This window comes from Bidens hawaiensis, unplaced genomic scaffold (genome assembly GCF_021521415.1).
Source record: "Bidens hawaiensis isolate Kalapana, Puna unplaced genomic scaffold, B.hawaiensis_p1.1 tig00002839_1, whole genome shotgun sequence".
Classification (NCBI taxonomy): Eukaryota; Viridiplantae; Streptophyta; class Magnoliopsida; order Asterales; family Asteraceae; genus Bidens; species Bidens hawaiensis.
In genome coordinates, this window is record NW_027491153.1 from 2158410 (window position 1) to 2172004 (window position 13595).

Consider the following 13595-nt stretch of genomic DNA (forward strand, 5'->3'; position numbering starts at 1 on the left):
ATAGCGCAATATCTTAAAGTCAAATATTAAAAAAATAACGAAAATAAGTTACTAATATACTTAATAAATTCTCCAAGAACTAACTGGACCCACCATTTAAAACTTGTTTTCAGAACAGGATCGACCATTGAACCAGACGCTTTATGTACGTACGTACGTATGCAAGCTATTGTCCATTACATGTAAACTCACTACAACTCATTAAAACCCAATATGGCATAACAAAACTTATCATGATCCACTATGATTTATCAAGGCCCGTAATGGCCCATTGAGTTCTTTCAAGGCCCAATACGGCCATTAAGACATATACCGCATGTTATTACCTGTTACTTATTATATTATGCATTACAACCTAATATGACCCTTTAAAATCCAATATGACATCCTTCATGGTCAATTAAGATTTATCAAGGTCTACTATGACCATTAAGACATACATGTCATGTTATTACTCATTATATGCTTGTGAGTTGTGGGTGTGTGAGCTGTGAAGCTATTATTAGAGGGTGGCTATGAGGGACCATCATTGACAATGACTTTTACACTTTTTTAAGGTTGCGGGGAGCTTAATTACCAACGTATGAGATGCGGAGGGCAAGATCACAGATTTGTATATTGTGAAGGAGTAAGTACCAAAATATACACTATTTTCCCTAGAATATAACAAAGAATTAGTAAATGGTGAATAATGAAATTATATTGGGCAATATTTAGGAAAGATTAGCATGCATACGAAGAATATTAACCTAATGGATGATCGATTAGTTAAACATGACACGTTAATTCCTTATTCAAGGCCACCTCAATGAGAAGTTGTTGAATCACCATGTTGTATGAAATAAAAGTTTATAACAATTAAATATTTTTGTATGGCTATGAGGCCTAGAATGCGTAGGGCTATGTTTTGTATATTAGTCTTTTATATTTACTCATTTTATTAACGTTGTACACTAGTTAGCTTGTTAGTTTGTTCCTTGTATTTTTTGGCCCGAGGCCATGTAAACAAAATCTCATTGGGCCGCGAATAATGTTAGAATGGTGCATGGAGCTTACACTATAAATGTTGCAAGCCTCCATGCATAACGGGGGTTGTGGTGGTGATGTACGGTGGTGGTGGTGGGTGGTTGACGGTGGTGGTGGCGGACGGTGGTGGTAGCAGACTGTGGGCGGTGCTGGTGGACGGTGGTGGTTGCGGCGGACGGTGGGTGGGTGGGTGGTGTTGGACATTGGGTGTTGATAGGATGTTAAGAAGTGTGAAGAAGTTTGAAGATGATAAATATTAGCTTATTTTTTAAGACCATAAAAACAGTTTTCAGATTTTTTATTTTTTTATTTTTTTTTGTTTTAAATAAATTGTCTTCAGATACTTATGTCTACGGCCTGTAGACAAGCCTATATTTAAAGCAAAACCAAACGCAACCTTAATAGAGTAAACTTTGAATTCATATCAATATTATTGTCGATTCAATAAGGGTTCTGACACGTATGAAAAAACTATTACCAAAAGTGTTGAAATAGATATGGATGTGGGAAGTTGTCATAGTTGTTGAGAAATAAATAGAGAACCCTATGCAACCACATGTTCCTGTTTTTCTATTTATTTCCATTGCTCACTCACAACCATTTTTTCAGCTATTTATCACAAGCCGTATTATTTCATAAAAGTCATTATTTCATAAGTTTGTTTTTTTAGAACCAAGCGAAAAAAAACTAAAAAGAAAAACCATGGTGACAACTTCCTCTATATAATACACTTCAACTCTTCAAGTACTTCATTCATTCTCATTCTCATTCTCATTCTCATTCTCATTCTCATTCTCCTCCTCATCCTCTAAAACAATACAAAACAAAGTAGCCATGGGTGTGAATGTGATCACCTTCACCGATGAGTTCACGAGCACCATTCCTGCAACAAGATTGTTTAAAGCCTTGATCCTTGATGCCCATAACCTCTATCCCAAGATCACACCCCTTGGGATCAAAAGCATTGACACAGTTGAAGGTGACGGAGGTCCCGGAAGCATCAAGCAGATCAACTTTATTCACGGTTAAGTTTCATTATTAATCCATAATTAATGCATTCATACATCTACGTTAATATCTTTAACACTTACTAAATCACAACCGAGAAAACTAATAAGATTTTGGTGACATCTTGAACAAGTTCTAGCAAATCACTACTTTAAAATTTTGTTCGCAAATTAAAAGGCCTTTTGCACAACCACTAGCTAGAAACCTGATTGACACTTATCCATGGAATTGCGATGACTATGTATTCTTGCTATAACATCGATCTTTCATTTGAAATGCAGACGGTCAAGAGATATACATGAAGCACAAAATTGATGCATTGGATGAGGAAAAGATGGTATATGCATATACATTGATCGAAGGTGGCGAGCTGGCTGCTGGGAAGGTTGAGTCGATTTCATATAACATGACATTCGAGTCGAGCCCGAATGGAGGGTGCATTGGCAAAAACACAAGCAAGTATCATATCAAAGAAGGTTCTGAAATCAAAGAAGAAGAGATTAAGGAGGGGAAAGATCAGAAAGCTTTTGGTGTGTTTAAAGCCATTGAAGCATTTCTCTTGGCAAATCCTAATGCTTATGTCTAATTAATTTGGTAATTCAATTACTCAAACCTTCTCCGAACGTGGTTTAATCAATGGGTGCGTGTATGCTTTCGGTCATTTTCGTGTTTTCAAGCTTGTATTAATATTGGCATGTTGTGTCTTCAAGTCTTCAATGAATTCCGTGACAATTAAGATTGGCTTATTGTGATTTTCTAGTGATAAATACATTAAGTATTAATTACGTTCTTAGAACTGACCCAGCAGTCAGACTAGACTGTGAACCATCTATGTAACTAGTCCGGTTGAGTTTTATTTAACCATGTTTTTTCAACAGACGGTTGAATAGTGGTTGGAGGGTTCGAAGTTGTTATCATCTTTGTTTATCAAAATCTTATTTACTGATTTCTTTATTAAGTCAAACTATTTACTTTAAATTTAAAAGATATCTGGTCACTTCTATTTAATTTCGTATTCTTACAAAAAAATATTACATATTTGAAACATAATTCATTTTCCAATGAAAACAAAATAAAAGGAAATGTCCCATACGGCTTTTTAATGAGTAAATTATTATAATGTGAGAACCATTTTACTAGAATAGCAGATATATGATTTTCATGGTTGTGTATATATTTTCACGCGTTCATCAATTTTTTGATCTAACAAAGTACATATACCATGTCTATTGACTCCCCCTTCATGCACAAACAAATGCGATATTTTCGATTCCTTCATATGATCTTCAATCTTAACATGGTTCTAGAATGTGAAAAATGCATTGTAGAACAATGGTAAATATCATCAATTTATTATAATTTGCACTAAAATGGTAAAAATATATGCAACCAAGAATAGAGACGACATGGGTGATCCGATCACACATGACAAAATCAGAAATCATAATCGGGTGATCAAGCGCGACTTATTCAAAATAACATGTGGATGTTTGATTGTTTATTGAAACGTTGATTTTATGGTAGCATGGTTTGATTTTTTATTACTTTATTTGTGATTCATTTAAGGTTTATTAGTCTGTGAATTAGGATTATTAGTTGAGTATTGGCGTTGTTGCTGGTTTGATTGTTATTTTATGGATAATTAGTTTTATGCGATTTCTGTTGGTGTAATCTTGCGTAAGTACGGGACCTAGTTGTCGTATTTACAATAAGGGTTTTTAAGTTAGTTTTTTCCTATTATTGTCTAATAAGGAATTGCATGGTTATAAATAAGGTTATTTGTAATCAAATAATAATAACAATCAATAATACAATCCGGCAAAGGAGGCAATACATCGGAATTGCAAGCTTCTTGCAATAGGTTTCGGTAGGGCATTGAAGATCGTGAGTCAGCGGTAGTGAAGAACAAAACTCCGGCGACCTATCTTGATATTTTGGACACAGAGGCTTATGAAGACAAGCAAAAGCGAGGATACCTTTGAGGCAAAATTAATTCATAATGTTTTTTTTTTGACACGAGCATTTATAAGTTTTTTGCATCGCAAGACTTTGTGACGGTTCTAAAGACGGTTAGAGATAGGCAGCGGCCAAGATTAAAGATATTGTGGAGAACTTTTCAAAGTCGTTTATTAAAGGGTTCAAGAAAATTGATTTGATCTTGAACAAGTTATGTTTTGACTAAGGTTTTGATTTGAATGATGTGCTCGGAAACAAGATATGTTCCTGGAAGACGAATGTTCGCTTGATTAAATGACACGAATTGCAATCAGGTTAATCGTTGTGCGAGTTCATACGACCAAGGGGATGGTCGAGGGTAGGGTCATAGAGATAGTCGAGTTTGGGAGAGCGGAAAGAACGTGGTTATGGATCAAGAGGAGTCTCGGGAGGTCAAGATTAATATGATGAGTACCAAGACAGTTTTGAAAGCCGAGAAGGTTAAGATAATCATGGGTCAAATCAGACAAGTCAAAATGATACTATTTGTGGGTGAGTTCACATCTCATGTGTTGGAAGAATTCTTTCATAGGATTGAATGAGAAGTCAAGGTAGAACACGTAAGCGGAGATCGTCAAAGGGCTGACATTCTCTTGAAGGCGTTACCGAGACTAGAGTTCATTGAGATGAAGGGATTCATTGAAGATTTACAAAGAGCAGACATCCTTATAAAGCATTGGCACTGTTGAAGTTTAACGAGATGTGAAGCTTCATCAGTATCACAAGATTATGAGGGTGATTGTTAGTGTAATCTTGCGTAAGTACGAGAATCTAGTTGTCGTATTTACAATCATAGAGGTTTTTGAGTTAGTTTTTGCTATGTATGGTTTCTTTATGATTGTTGTTTTTTGTTGTTGTAATCAAATAATAATAACAATCAATAATACAATCAATGTTTAAACTTGAAATTTTATTGTTCTTCAATTTTTTCTGCTTGACTCGGCTCGAACCTATCCAAAAATTTTTATGACCAACATTTAAAAACAATGACTATTTAAAAATAAAAATATTTTGAATTCGCAAGATGCATTTAACTGTTAGAACAAGTTAAAACAAAAAGCACCTAGAAAGTTCTATGGTACGTCGACGTAGCCAACCAGGCAACCACCACTCAGTCAGTGAAGCACATGTAGCGTTTAAACTCACCACAACAACCTCTTAGCGGCTAGTTTAAAAGCCACGTGACCATGCCTCAAAAACCCACCAACGTGGCCCTCTAACCATCCACTCCCATGTCTTCACCCACTCCTATATATAATTAAACCCACCACCAACTACTACTACTACTACGTACACATTACACAACAATTAGCATATTAATATCATCCTCCTCAATGGCAGCTTCTTCAGTTTTCATTTCAACTCCACTCACCACCACCACACCCTTCAAAAGAACCACCACCGTCAGATGCATGTGTCAGCCACAACAACAACAACCTCAAGATACTTCAACTGAGGGCCCCACACCACCACAACCAATGAACACTCCTCCAACACCAGCACCGAAGGTACAGAGCACTAAATTCTCTGACGTGTTGGCGTTCAGTGGGCCAGCACCCGAGAGGATAAACGGGAGGTTAGCCATGATTGGGTTTGTGTCAGCAATGGCTGTGGAGTTAACCAGTGGTCAAGGGGTGTTGACTCAGGTGTCTAACGGCGGTGTGACGGTGTTTGTTGGGACGAGTGTGGTGCTGACGTTGGCGTCGTTGGTGCCGTTGTTTAAAGGGGTGAAGGTGGAGTCAAAGTCGAGTGGGTTGATGACGTCGGATGCGGAGATGTGGAATGGGCGGTTTGCGATGTTGGGTTTGGTGGCTTTGGCTTTTACTGAGTATGTCACCGGCAATGCACTTGTGTAAATTATAATCATATATGTTACATGCTGTCTACATCTATCATAGCTTTGTTATTGGTGGGTATGATGATGATAATGTAAACTAATTTCACGGAAATTAATATATATAGTTTTGTTTATATATTTGTCAACAAGATGAAAATAAATGTTAGAAGTAAAACCAATAACTTAAAGTTAAAATAATCTATTTATAAATGGTTCTAGGAAAATGAGCATTAAACTAGAGTTGTTGACGAGCTAAGCAGCGGAATCTAGTGAGAGGTTGTTCTTAATAATCATATCTTGTGATCAAAGAAAACATACTAGTAACAAAGTAGATGGGCAAACGACTAAACATTGTACAAAACATTAGAGAGTTTTGAAACCACTTAACCCATCTAAAGTTAGCCTTATGGTTTCTACTAGAAATCCATAAAAGTGAAACATTAACAATAAAATATAAAAAGAAACTCTTTAGTCGAACTACGATACTTTTGGAATACCATTCCATTTATTGACTTCCAAATCATTCACCAGATTGTCATAATGATAACATCAAATAACATCTTTTTTTATTCAACTTGGCATATTCAAACCAGGGCGAGGCCGAACAAAGCTTCATGTACGAAGGAACGTACGAGCCATTTGTAAAGTGAATTTGTTAACATTAATTTGAATCTCCCTACAATTAATTTGGGGTGGATGTCTAACCCTTATGTAACTATTATCATGTTTGTGTTCTTTGAGTTGTTATTAATTCCAAGATTAAAAGTCCTATAAAATTTAGACACAAAACCATCCCCCTCTTTTGACTCTTCCCGGCATTTTGGACAACCATCCTCCCTTTATTGGAGCTTAATCATCCGCTTAATCATGCCACATTAATAAGTCTATTGCGACAATGTGAGTGTCGTCTACCTTTATTGCAAACCGGTTCAATAGCAACGCACGAAACACATTGAGTTGGATATACAATTTGTTCGTGAAAAGTTTGACGAAGGCTAAGATCGTGTTTCACATGTTCCATCTCGTCATCAGATTGTTGGCATCTTCACTTAGGGCCTACACGTTAGTTATGTTCGATAACTTCAAACACAATCTCAACATTTGACAACCTTCTGCTTCTATATATAGAGGCAATATTATAGGAGATGATTTTGTTTATTGAATGAATGATAGCAATCTTATCCTAATATAGATAGTCTATTCATTATTTCATTGTATGCAATATACTTGGTTATGATTAATCAGAGAATTGCCGATTTCATACCAATTATCAAATTATTCACTTCATTTGCATTATTCCTCAATATAACCAAGAAAAAAATATATCTTAACTGGGCCAATACCAATACCAACTCTCACATGCTATATCTATATATTATTATACTTGGGCTCCAGTTATTGGGCCTTGATGTTATACATAACAAAGATAGGAATATAAAAGAAAGGATTAGTTAAGACTTATGACACTTTACATACAAAGTGGATTCTACCAGCAATGAGACATTGCTCACCATATGCCAACAACATTCATGAATCATGATCATGGAAAAGATGACCGATCACTCATTGTGGAGAAATAGGCACACAACTGATATGTCATCTGCCGCGTATCCAGGCCGCTTTCGCTTCCACTGTGCGGCTGCATACTCGACCACCCTTTTAGCCGATTCCTCCCTTCCGGCTGCAACAATCTCCACTGCCTTTTCATTTGAAACAACATCCCATACCTGACACAAATAACATGTTTAACTTATCGTGTTATATAGGTTAGTAGGTTGACACAACACATTTATCACACCCAAAACACATTTAACTTAATGTGTTACATAGGCTAATAGGTCGACATTTGACACAACGCGTTTATGACATGTTTATGAAATCAACATAGTTTTATGATTTTATGATTGTTTAAATATATTATAACTAAATATGATTTTAGTTTTTGGTAATTTTGTCTTCTAATGTTAACTATGTCTTATTATTTCTCAACCTCATTTAGTGAACCCTGTCAATATTCATGTTAAACACGTCGTGTTTATTGAAATGGTTATATTTAATCGTGTTAGATGTTTCGTGTCATGTAACCCGCTTATTAAACATTTTTGTGTTAGTGTTAAGTAAATGACATGTTTAGAAGTTCAGACCATACCCCATCAGTGGCCAAAATGACAAAACGGTCGCATGCAGTTACGGTTATTTGTATGACATCTGGCTCAGAAATAAGACCGAAATCTTTAACAAAGAAGTCACCAAAAGCCCTTGAAAGTGCAAGCCCTGGTCCATCTGATGCCTCATCAATAGGAGCCCGAATCCTGGACACACCGGGCTCGTCTTCTGCTTCACACACGCGCCCTCCAGACTTAAGTATTCTATCAGTTTCCTCTAATCAAGGATAAAAAATGTAAGCGTCAGAAAACATATATTTACATAACTAAAATTCATATAATTAGGTAATATATGAGAGTGCATACGAGGTACATTCGGTTTAAAGTCTACAGTAAGTTGAACCGCTACTAGGCTACCATCGTCTGAAGTTGTACCTAGAACGGCTCGAGAATCGCCGACATTTGCTAACACCAAAAGATCGTCCTGTGAGTCATGATCATGAAAAAAGGATTAGCAGTATAAAACTTATTATGATAACAAAAAATGTATCATTATGAATATTTATGATTGTCTGAAGCTGTCTCATTTGGATCCTTTTTAAGGTTAACAAGTTTTACCATAGTTGACCGTTGTGACCCGCTAACTAACACAAATATATGTTAAATGACCCGACCCATTTAACATTTTAGAGAAAAAATACATAACACAAATCGACACATTCATGAATAAATGAGTTGAAATTACGACCTCTAAGTTTGACTTTAAAGATCAAACTCATTCGATCCGATCTGATCATACATATTTTAAAAACAAATTTACAATCAATTACCTCGCGTATGACAGTTAATGCAGCCGTACCGCTGTAAAACGAATCAATAACAGGATGAAGCTCAAGATCATAATCAACAGTAGCACAAGCCTTCAAGAAAGATTTCTTCCACATACCAAATTGGTCAAAGTTAGCATTTTTAAACATCTCACCATTCATCAAGATTGAACATTGAGCCATTGTTTCCTGCCAAAAATGAAGCAAATAAGCTGGCATTACTTTCTTCACTCGTTTTCCCACCATATGGCCCCATGGGCCGTGCCCGTCAAAAACGCCACAAAACATCACATCTTCCTTCCCTCCAAAACCCTGCAAATTGACCAACATTCAAATTAATATAGGTTGAGGAAAGGCTACTTTTATTATTAGTATTTGTCATCCCACCCCTCAAGAGGTGTGCATGTAACTTAAAAAAACATCCTGTAACCTAAATCACCAAACCCAAACAAAAATCAACGGTTTGGTTATATATATGTTTTTTTTTTGTGAAATCGAACTCTTCAGTTTGGTATCGGTTTTGCTTGTAATCATAACCAGAAACAGAACCCAGTTTATGGATTTTCATGTAATTAGTTTACAAGATTCCATAAATAGCGTAACCCAAATATTTTAGCCTAAAGTAACAAAAAGATTTAGTCCTAAAATTCAAACCCAAATGGAAAGACCAAACCGAACCACCCGGACTGAAGAATGAAAAAAAAACCCGAAAACAACACGTTTTCAACTCAAAAACTTGGTTTGAGCTCAAAGTCAACCCAAACCCACCTCAACACACCCGTACCACCCTCCCCGGACCCTACCATATGAGTTAGATTTTTCTGTGTACATTTGTTTTATCTTCGTTTAAAGTAATATAAACTCATGATCTTTATAAACTATTAATCTTTTATAGAAAGACAAAGCAAAAAATATGGGCTTAATGAAATGATTTACCTCCCATACAATGAAGCAATCTTGATTAATCCCTTTATTTCCTCCCTTAGAATATGCAGAAACATAATTATCAGACCATTTGGCACCAACATTACCCGAAGATGTTAATAGTAACCCGCTTTTCCTTGCTTCTTTTGCCAAAGCCTCAGTAGCTTCTCTTCCCAGATTAATCCTCCGTTTCTTCCCGTTTTTCGTTGCAATATTTTTCGTTAATCCGCTCAACAAAGACGAGAATTGCACCATCTTGTCTACAATTCAGTTGATACCCAGAAAGTTATTATATTATACCAGCAAAACCAACCCATAATAATACTAAAGATTCATCAACTCATGTAAGTATGCAACTATGAAAAGAGTCCACTTTTATAACTAGTTCAAACAAATAGAACTAATTTGACTTCAAATATATGTTGGTCAGATATTTTGAAACAAAAGGGAAGCACGCGTGCGTTGATTTGACAGGTGTGTCCCCCCTCGTTAGGCTACGGGACCATGGGTTTGTGGTGGGCCATGCGATAAACAAGGCAGAGGCGGGTAAAGTAGCTAAGCACGAGAAAGCTTGCCTTGAGAATCAACATGTGTTCATACCGTTTGTTTTTGACACCTTTGGCGCTCTCGGCCCTGACGCGGTTCAGTTCCTTAAGCGGGTTCAGCAGGTGGTCAGCAGTAACTCCACCCATGCTAAAGGGAACGTTGTGTTTAGTAGGGTAGGGTTTGCTATTCAGAAGAGGGTAGCAGCGCCAGCTTGTTGCCCGTCTATCTGCCGTTAGTCTGTAATTGTCCCGGTATTTCGGATCGGATTATTAATAAAGATTACATCAAAAAAAAAAAAAAATTTGGAGAGTAATAAATTTTTTTATTATGGATGGTAAACTTTTGGTAAAGAAAATGATTGATAAGTAAAGTATATTATATATGTGTAACATGTGTCACAAATTATTAAGGGAACGCGTGATCAAATTTGGCTTGATATCAAGTAAGGTCAAACGAATCTCTTTTTTGGACCATGATTGAGAAAATAACAAAATAGCAGGCAAAGTATGGTCCTGTTTTCCATCCACATCTTGGACCAAATTAATCAACAGCCTAGACCACAAGCACATCCCTTTGATCTTCCTTTAAGTGGCACAAAATCTTTACATAGATGATATACACCCATCTAGCCATGTGAGTTGCGTTTTTGGCAATCATAAAAACCATTTACTAGAAAACTTATGGGACCCAATTACTAATACACTGCTAACCAATGAGATGATAAGCACTGTTTGTGTTGGACAGATGGCCTTTCGGTGGTTAAAGATAAGAAAAACTAGTGAAACCTGGATTTGAACCTCAGACCGCTAAAGTTTAGGATACGTACATTTTGACTTATGCCTACATGTTTTCTAAATATGGAACCTTTAAAGGCTCCATATGGTTCAAATATACGTGGTAGAAACTTGAATTTTGACCAGAGTTTGGATATTCAAGATGATCGTTCAGTGTTGTGAAACTCACTAGGCGCTTCTTAGGTGGCGGGCCCCCTTGTAGAGAGTATTCGAAGTACTCAGGGAATACTCGACTTGTACTCGAACATGATAAATATAACATAAAATAATTATTGGTTGTTATTTTTTATTTTTTTTACTAAAAAAAGTAATAAAAAAAATGGTGCCCGAGTTGACCTTGGAGGCCGAGTAATCTTGAGTACTCTGACTTTTGACCAAGTTGGACCATGACGAGTAATGGTGGCCGAGTTGAAAAGACGGCAAGGTTGGTGTCAAAGGACATTGGAATCGCCGATTCCTAAACCTTGGAATTGCCGATTCCAAGGCGTTGGAACTCTGAATTATTAAAATCCTTTCAAAAAAATATATATATGTATATAATCATCATCATTATCGTACTCAGTATATCCCACCAATAGCAAAGCTATGGTAGGGTCTGAGGAGGGCAAGATGTAGACAGCCTTACCTCTACCCCATAGGGATAGAGAGGCTGCTTCCGGTGAGACCCTCGGCTCGATAGTAGTTTTGCATCAAGCCTTGGACATAAGGCACATAGCACTCAATCATTGGGACACCGGCTGGTCGGTGCATATACCCTTGTCTTTCGGCTATCAACGCCACCACATGATGCCTGATTAACCTTCCGCTACTTTTAACGTTATTTTCACAAGATTAGTAAAATAACGTCAAAATTAGTGCAATTTCACTTTTGCCCACCCGAGGGTTCACACATATATACATTATATGCGCGCACCGCAAGCAGGGCTTAAAATTCTCATTTAAAAATAAAAAAAAATAAGCACATTTAAAAATTCTCATAGAGACTATGAAAGAATTTAAATGATGAATAAACGATATTAGATGGTGCATAAGATTTTATGTGTATTGAATAACTGAAAACCTGACTTATTTATATAAAGATATTACAAACAAATGTAAAAGATAAATGATAAAGCAGATAATCATAAATATAACAGATAATAGCAGGATCCAAACAATTTCTGTATTATTATTTTACACTGCTAGAAGGTGCAAAGTTTCTGTCAGTGAACATGGCATGTTGATCTAAATTATTTAATTCCACAAAGAAAAAAAATGTTTTTTTGACATGGATAATTCACTGACTCTCAATAATTTATTTGGTTCAGATTTATAAATTATATAACTTTCTTTGACAGATCAACACAAACCTCCTAACCATCAAATTCTTGTTCTTTTGATTCCAATGTCAATAACAAATGAATCTAAACTGACCTTAAAACCTATATGCTATAAACAATCTAAAGAAACAAGATATATAACATCAAACAATCATCCAAAACCAATATCATAAGTGATCCATAAACCTTCATAAACAAGCAAAATAATAACTATATCAAGAAACTTTTAGAACCTTGTATTTTAGCAAGATTTGTGGCAGATGTAAGATATAAAGCACAGGCCAAAAGTTGACCAGAAGCACACAGAAACCTACAGAATAATCCTGCAAAGATAATGATCAGTATATATATATGCAGTTTCTGAAGCTTCAGGTAACTTTCACTCCATGTATTTCTTAAGTAAACTGTCCCAAGTCACTTGGGAATTTATACAAACAGGCCGTGTGCATATATATATATATATCAAATGTCTATAACGCGTACTTTGTATTGATCAAGAGATGGTGGGTGGATGATCATATATGTCTACGAAGGTGGGCGTGTTTACTGTTTTCTTACCGGGTCCCTCCTCTATGCATATTAATAATTACTTGGTTTTTATTGGATGACTTGCTTTTTTAGTGTGCAACTATTATTTCACCTAACACCTTAAGGTTACTATTATTATTCAATTATCACCCCTTTAGGGTTTTCAAATTGCAACTTTAACCCAAAAGTATGTGTGTTCGACTGTTCGTTGTAAAAAAGGTAGTTTGTAAAATATTATGTTGCATACCGGTTAAATAAAAAGTCGAATCTAATCAAAACTGTTTAAACCGGACCAAGTTATATATTCGACTTTTTGTCTGGTTTTTAATCGAACCGAATTAGTTTTCAGATTTTGGTGTTAGAACTTTGTTTGGTTAAACCGAGGAAACCGAGTTCATGTATATATGGCTATGAACTTCTTTTTGCTATTTGTACAACCCATTAAACATTTACCCCCACTATAAAGCTAAGTAAAGCGAAGTAAATAGTCCAAAAGCGAATTGATGAACACCTCTATAGAACGGGATATTGGTGGGTTGGACAAGAGCTTGATATGGGTTAAGGTCAACATGTTTGTGCTCATTTTTTTTGGAATCGTACACGTTTATTAATCTATTAACTATAATTAAGTGCTAACAAATATTAATTTAAGATGTTATGAATATTAAAACAATAATACATTAAAT

The 13595-nt window shown here is 35.9% G+C and overlaps 2 protein-coding genes and 1 pseudogene across 4 annotated transcripts; 2 read left to right on the forward strand and 1 right to left on the reverse strand.

The window, feature by feature from the left end:
• The first annotated feature begins 1809 nt into the window (after positions 1-1809).
• LOC143621350 (major allergen Pru ar 1-like) lies at positions 1810-2793 on the forward strand. The gene is made up of 2 exons (XM_077092799.1): positions 1810-2050; positions 2316-2793. Exons 1-2 carry the CDS (start codon positions 1861-1863, stop codon positions 2618-2620), a joined length of 495 nt encoding a protein of 164 aa, XP_076948914.1. The 5' UTR covers positions 1810-1860; the 3' UTR covers positions 2621-2793.
• A 2549-nt stretch (positions 2794-5342) lies between these two features.
• LOC143621351 (early light-induced protein 1, chloroplastic pseudogene) lies at positions 5343-5897 on the forward strand (annotated as a pseudogene).
• Positions 5898-7186: 1289 nt separating this feature from the next.
• Positions 7187-12944, reverse strand: LOC143621385 (putative protein phosphatase 2C 34). 3 transcript variants are annotated; one of them, XM_077092825.1, is made up of 6 exons: positions 12696-12944; positions 9735-9982; positions 8802-9110; positions 8338-8455; positions 8016-8248; positions 7187-7593 (listed from the first exon to the last, which is right to left on the reverse strand). In XM_077092825.1, the coding sequence occupies exons 2-6, from the start codon at positions 9975-9977 to the stop codon at positions 7426-7428; spliced, it is 1071 nt and encodes a 356-aa protein (XP_076948940.1). In that variant the 5' UTR covers positions 9978-9982; positions 12696-12944; the 3' UTR covers positions 7187-7425. The 3 variants fall into 3 exon arrangements, with proteins under 3 accessions (XP_076948940.1, XP_076948939.1, XP_076948938.1); XM_077092824.1 differs by having other exon boundaries at positions 12606-12944; XM_077092823.1 differs by having other exon boundaries at positions 7192-7593; positions 12615-12942.
• Positions 12945-13595: the final 651 nt, after the last annotated feature.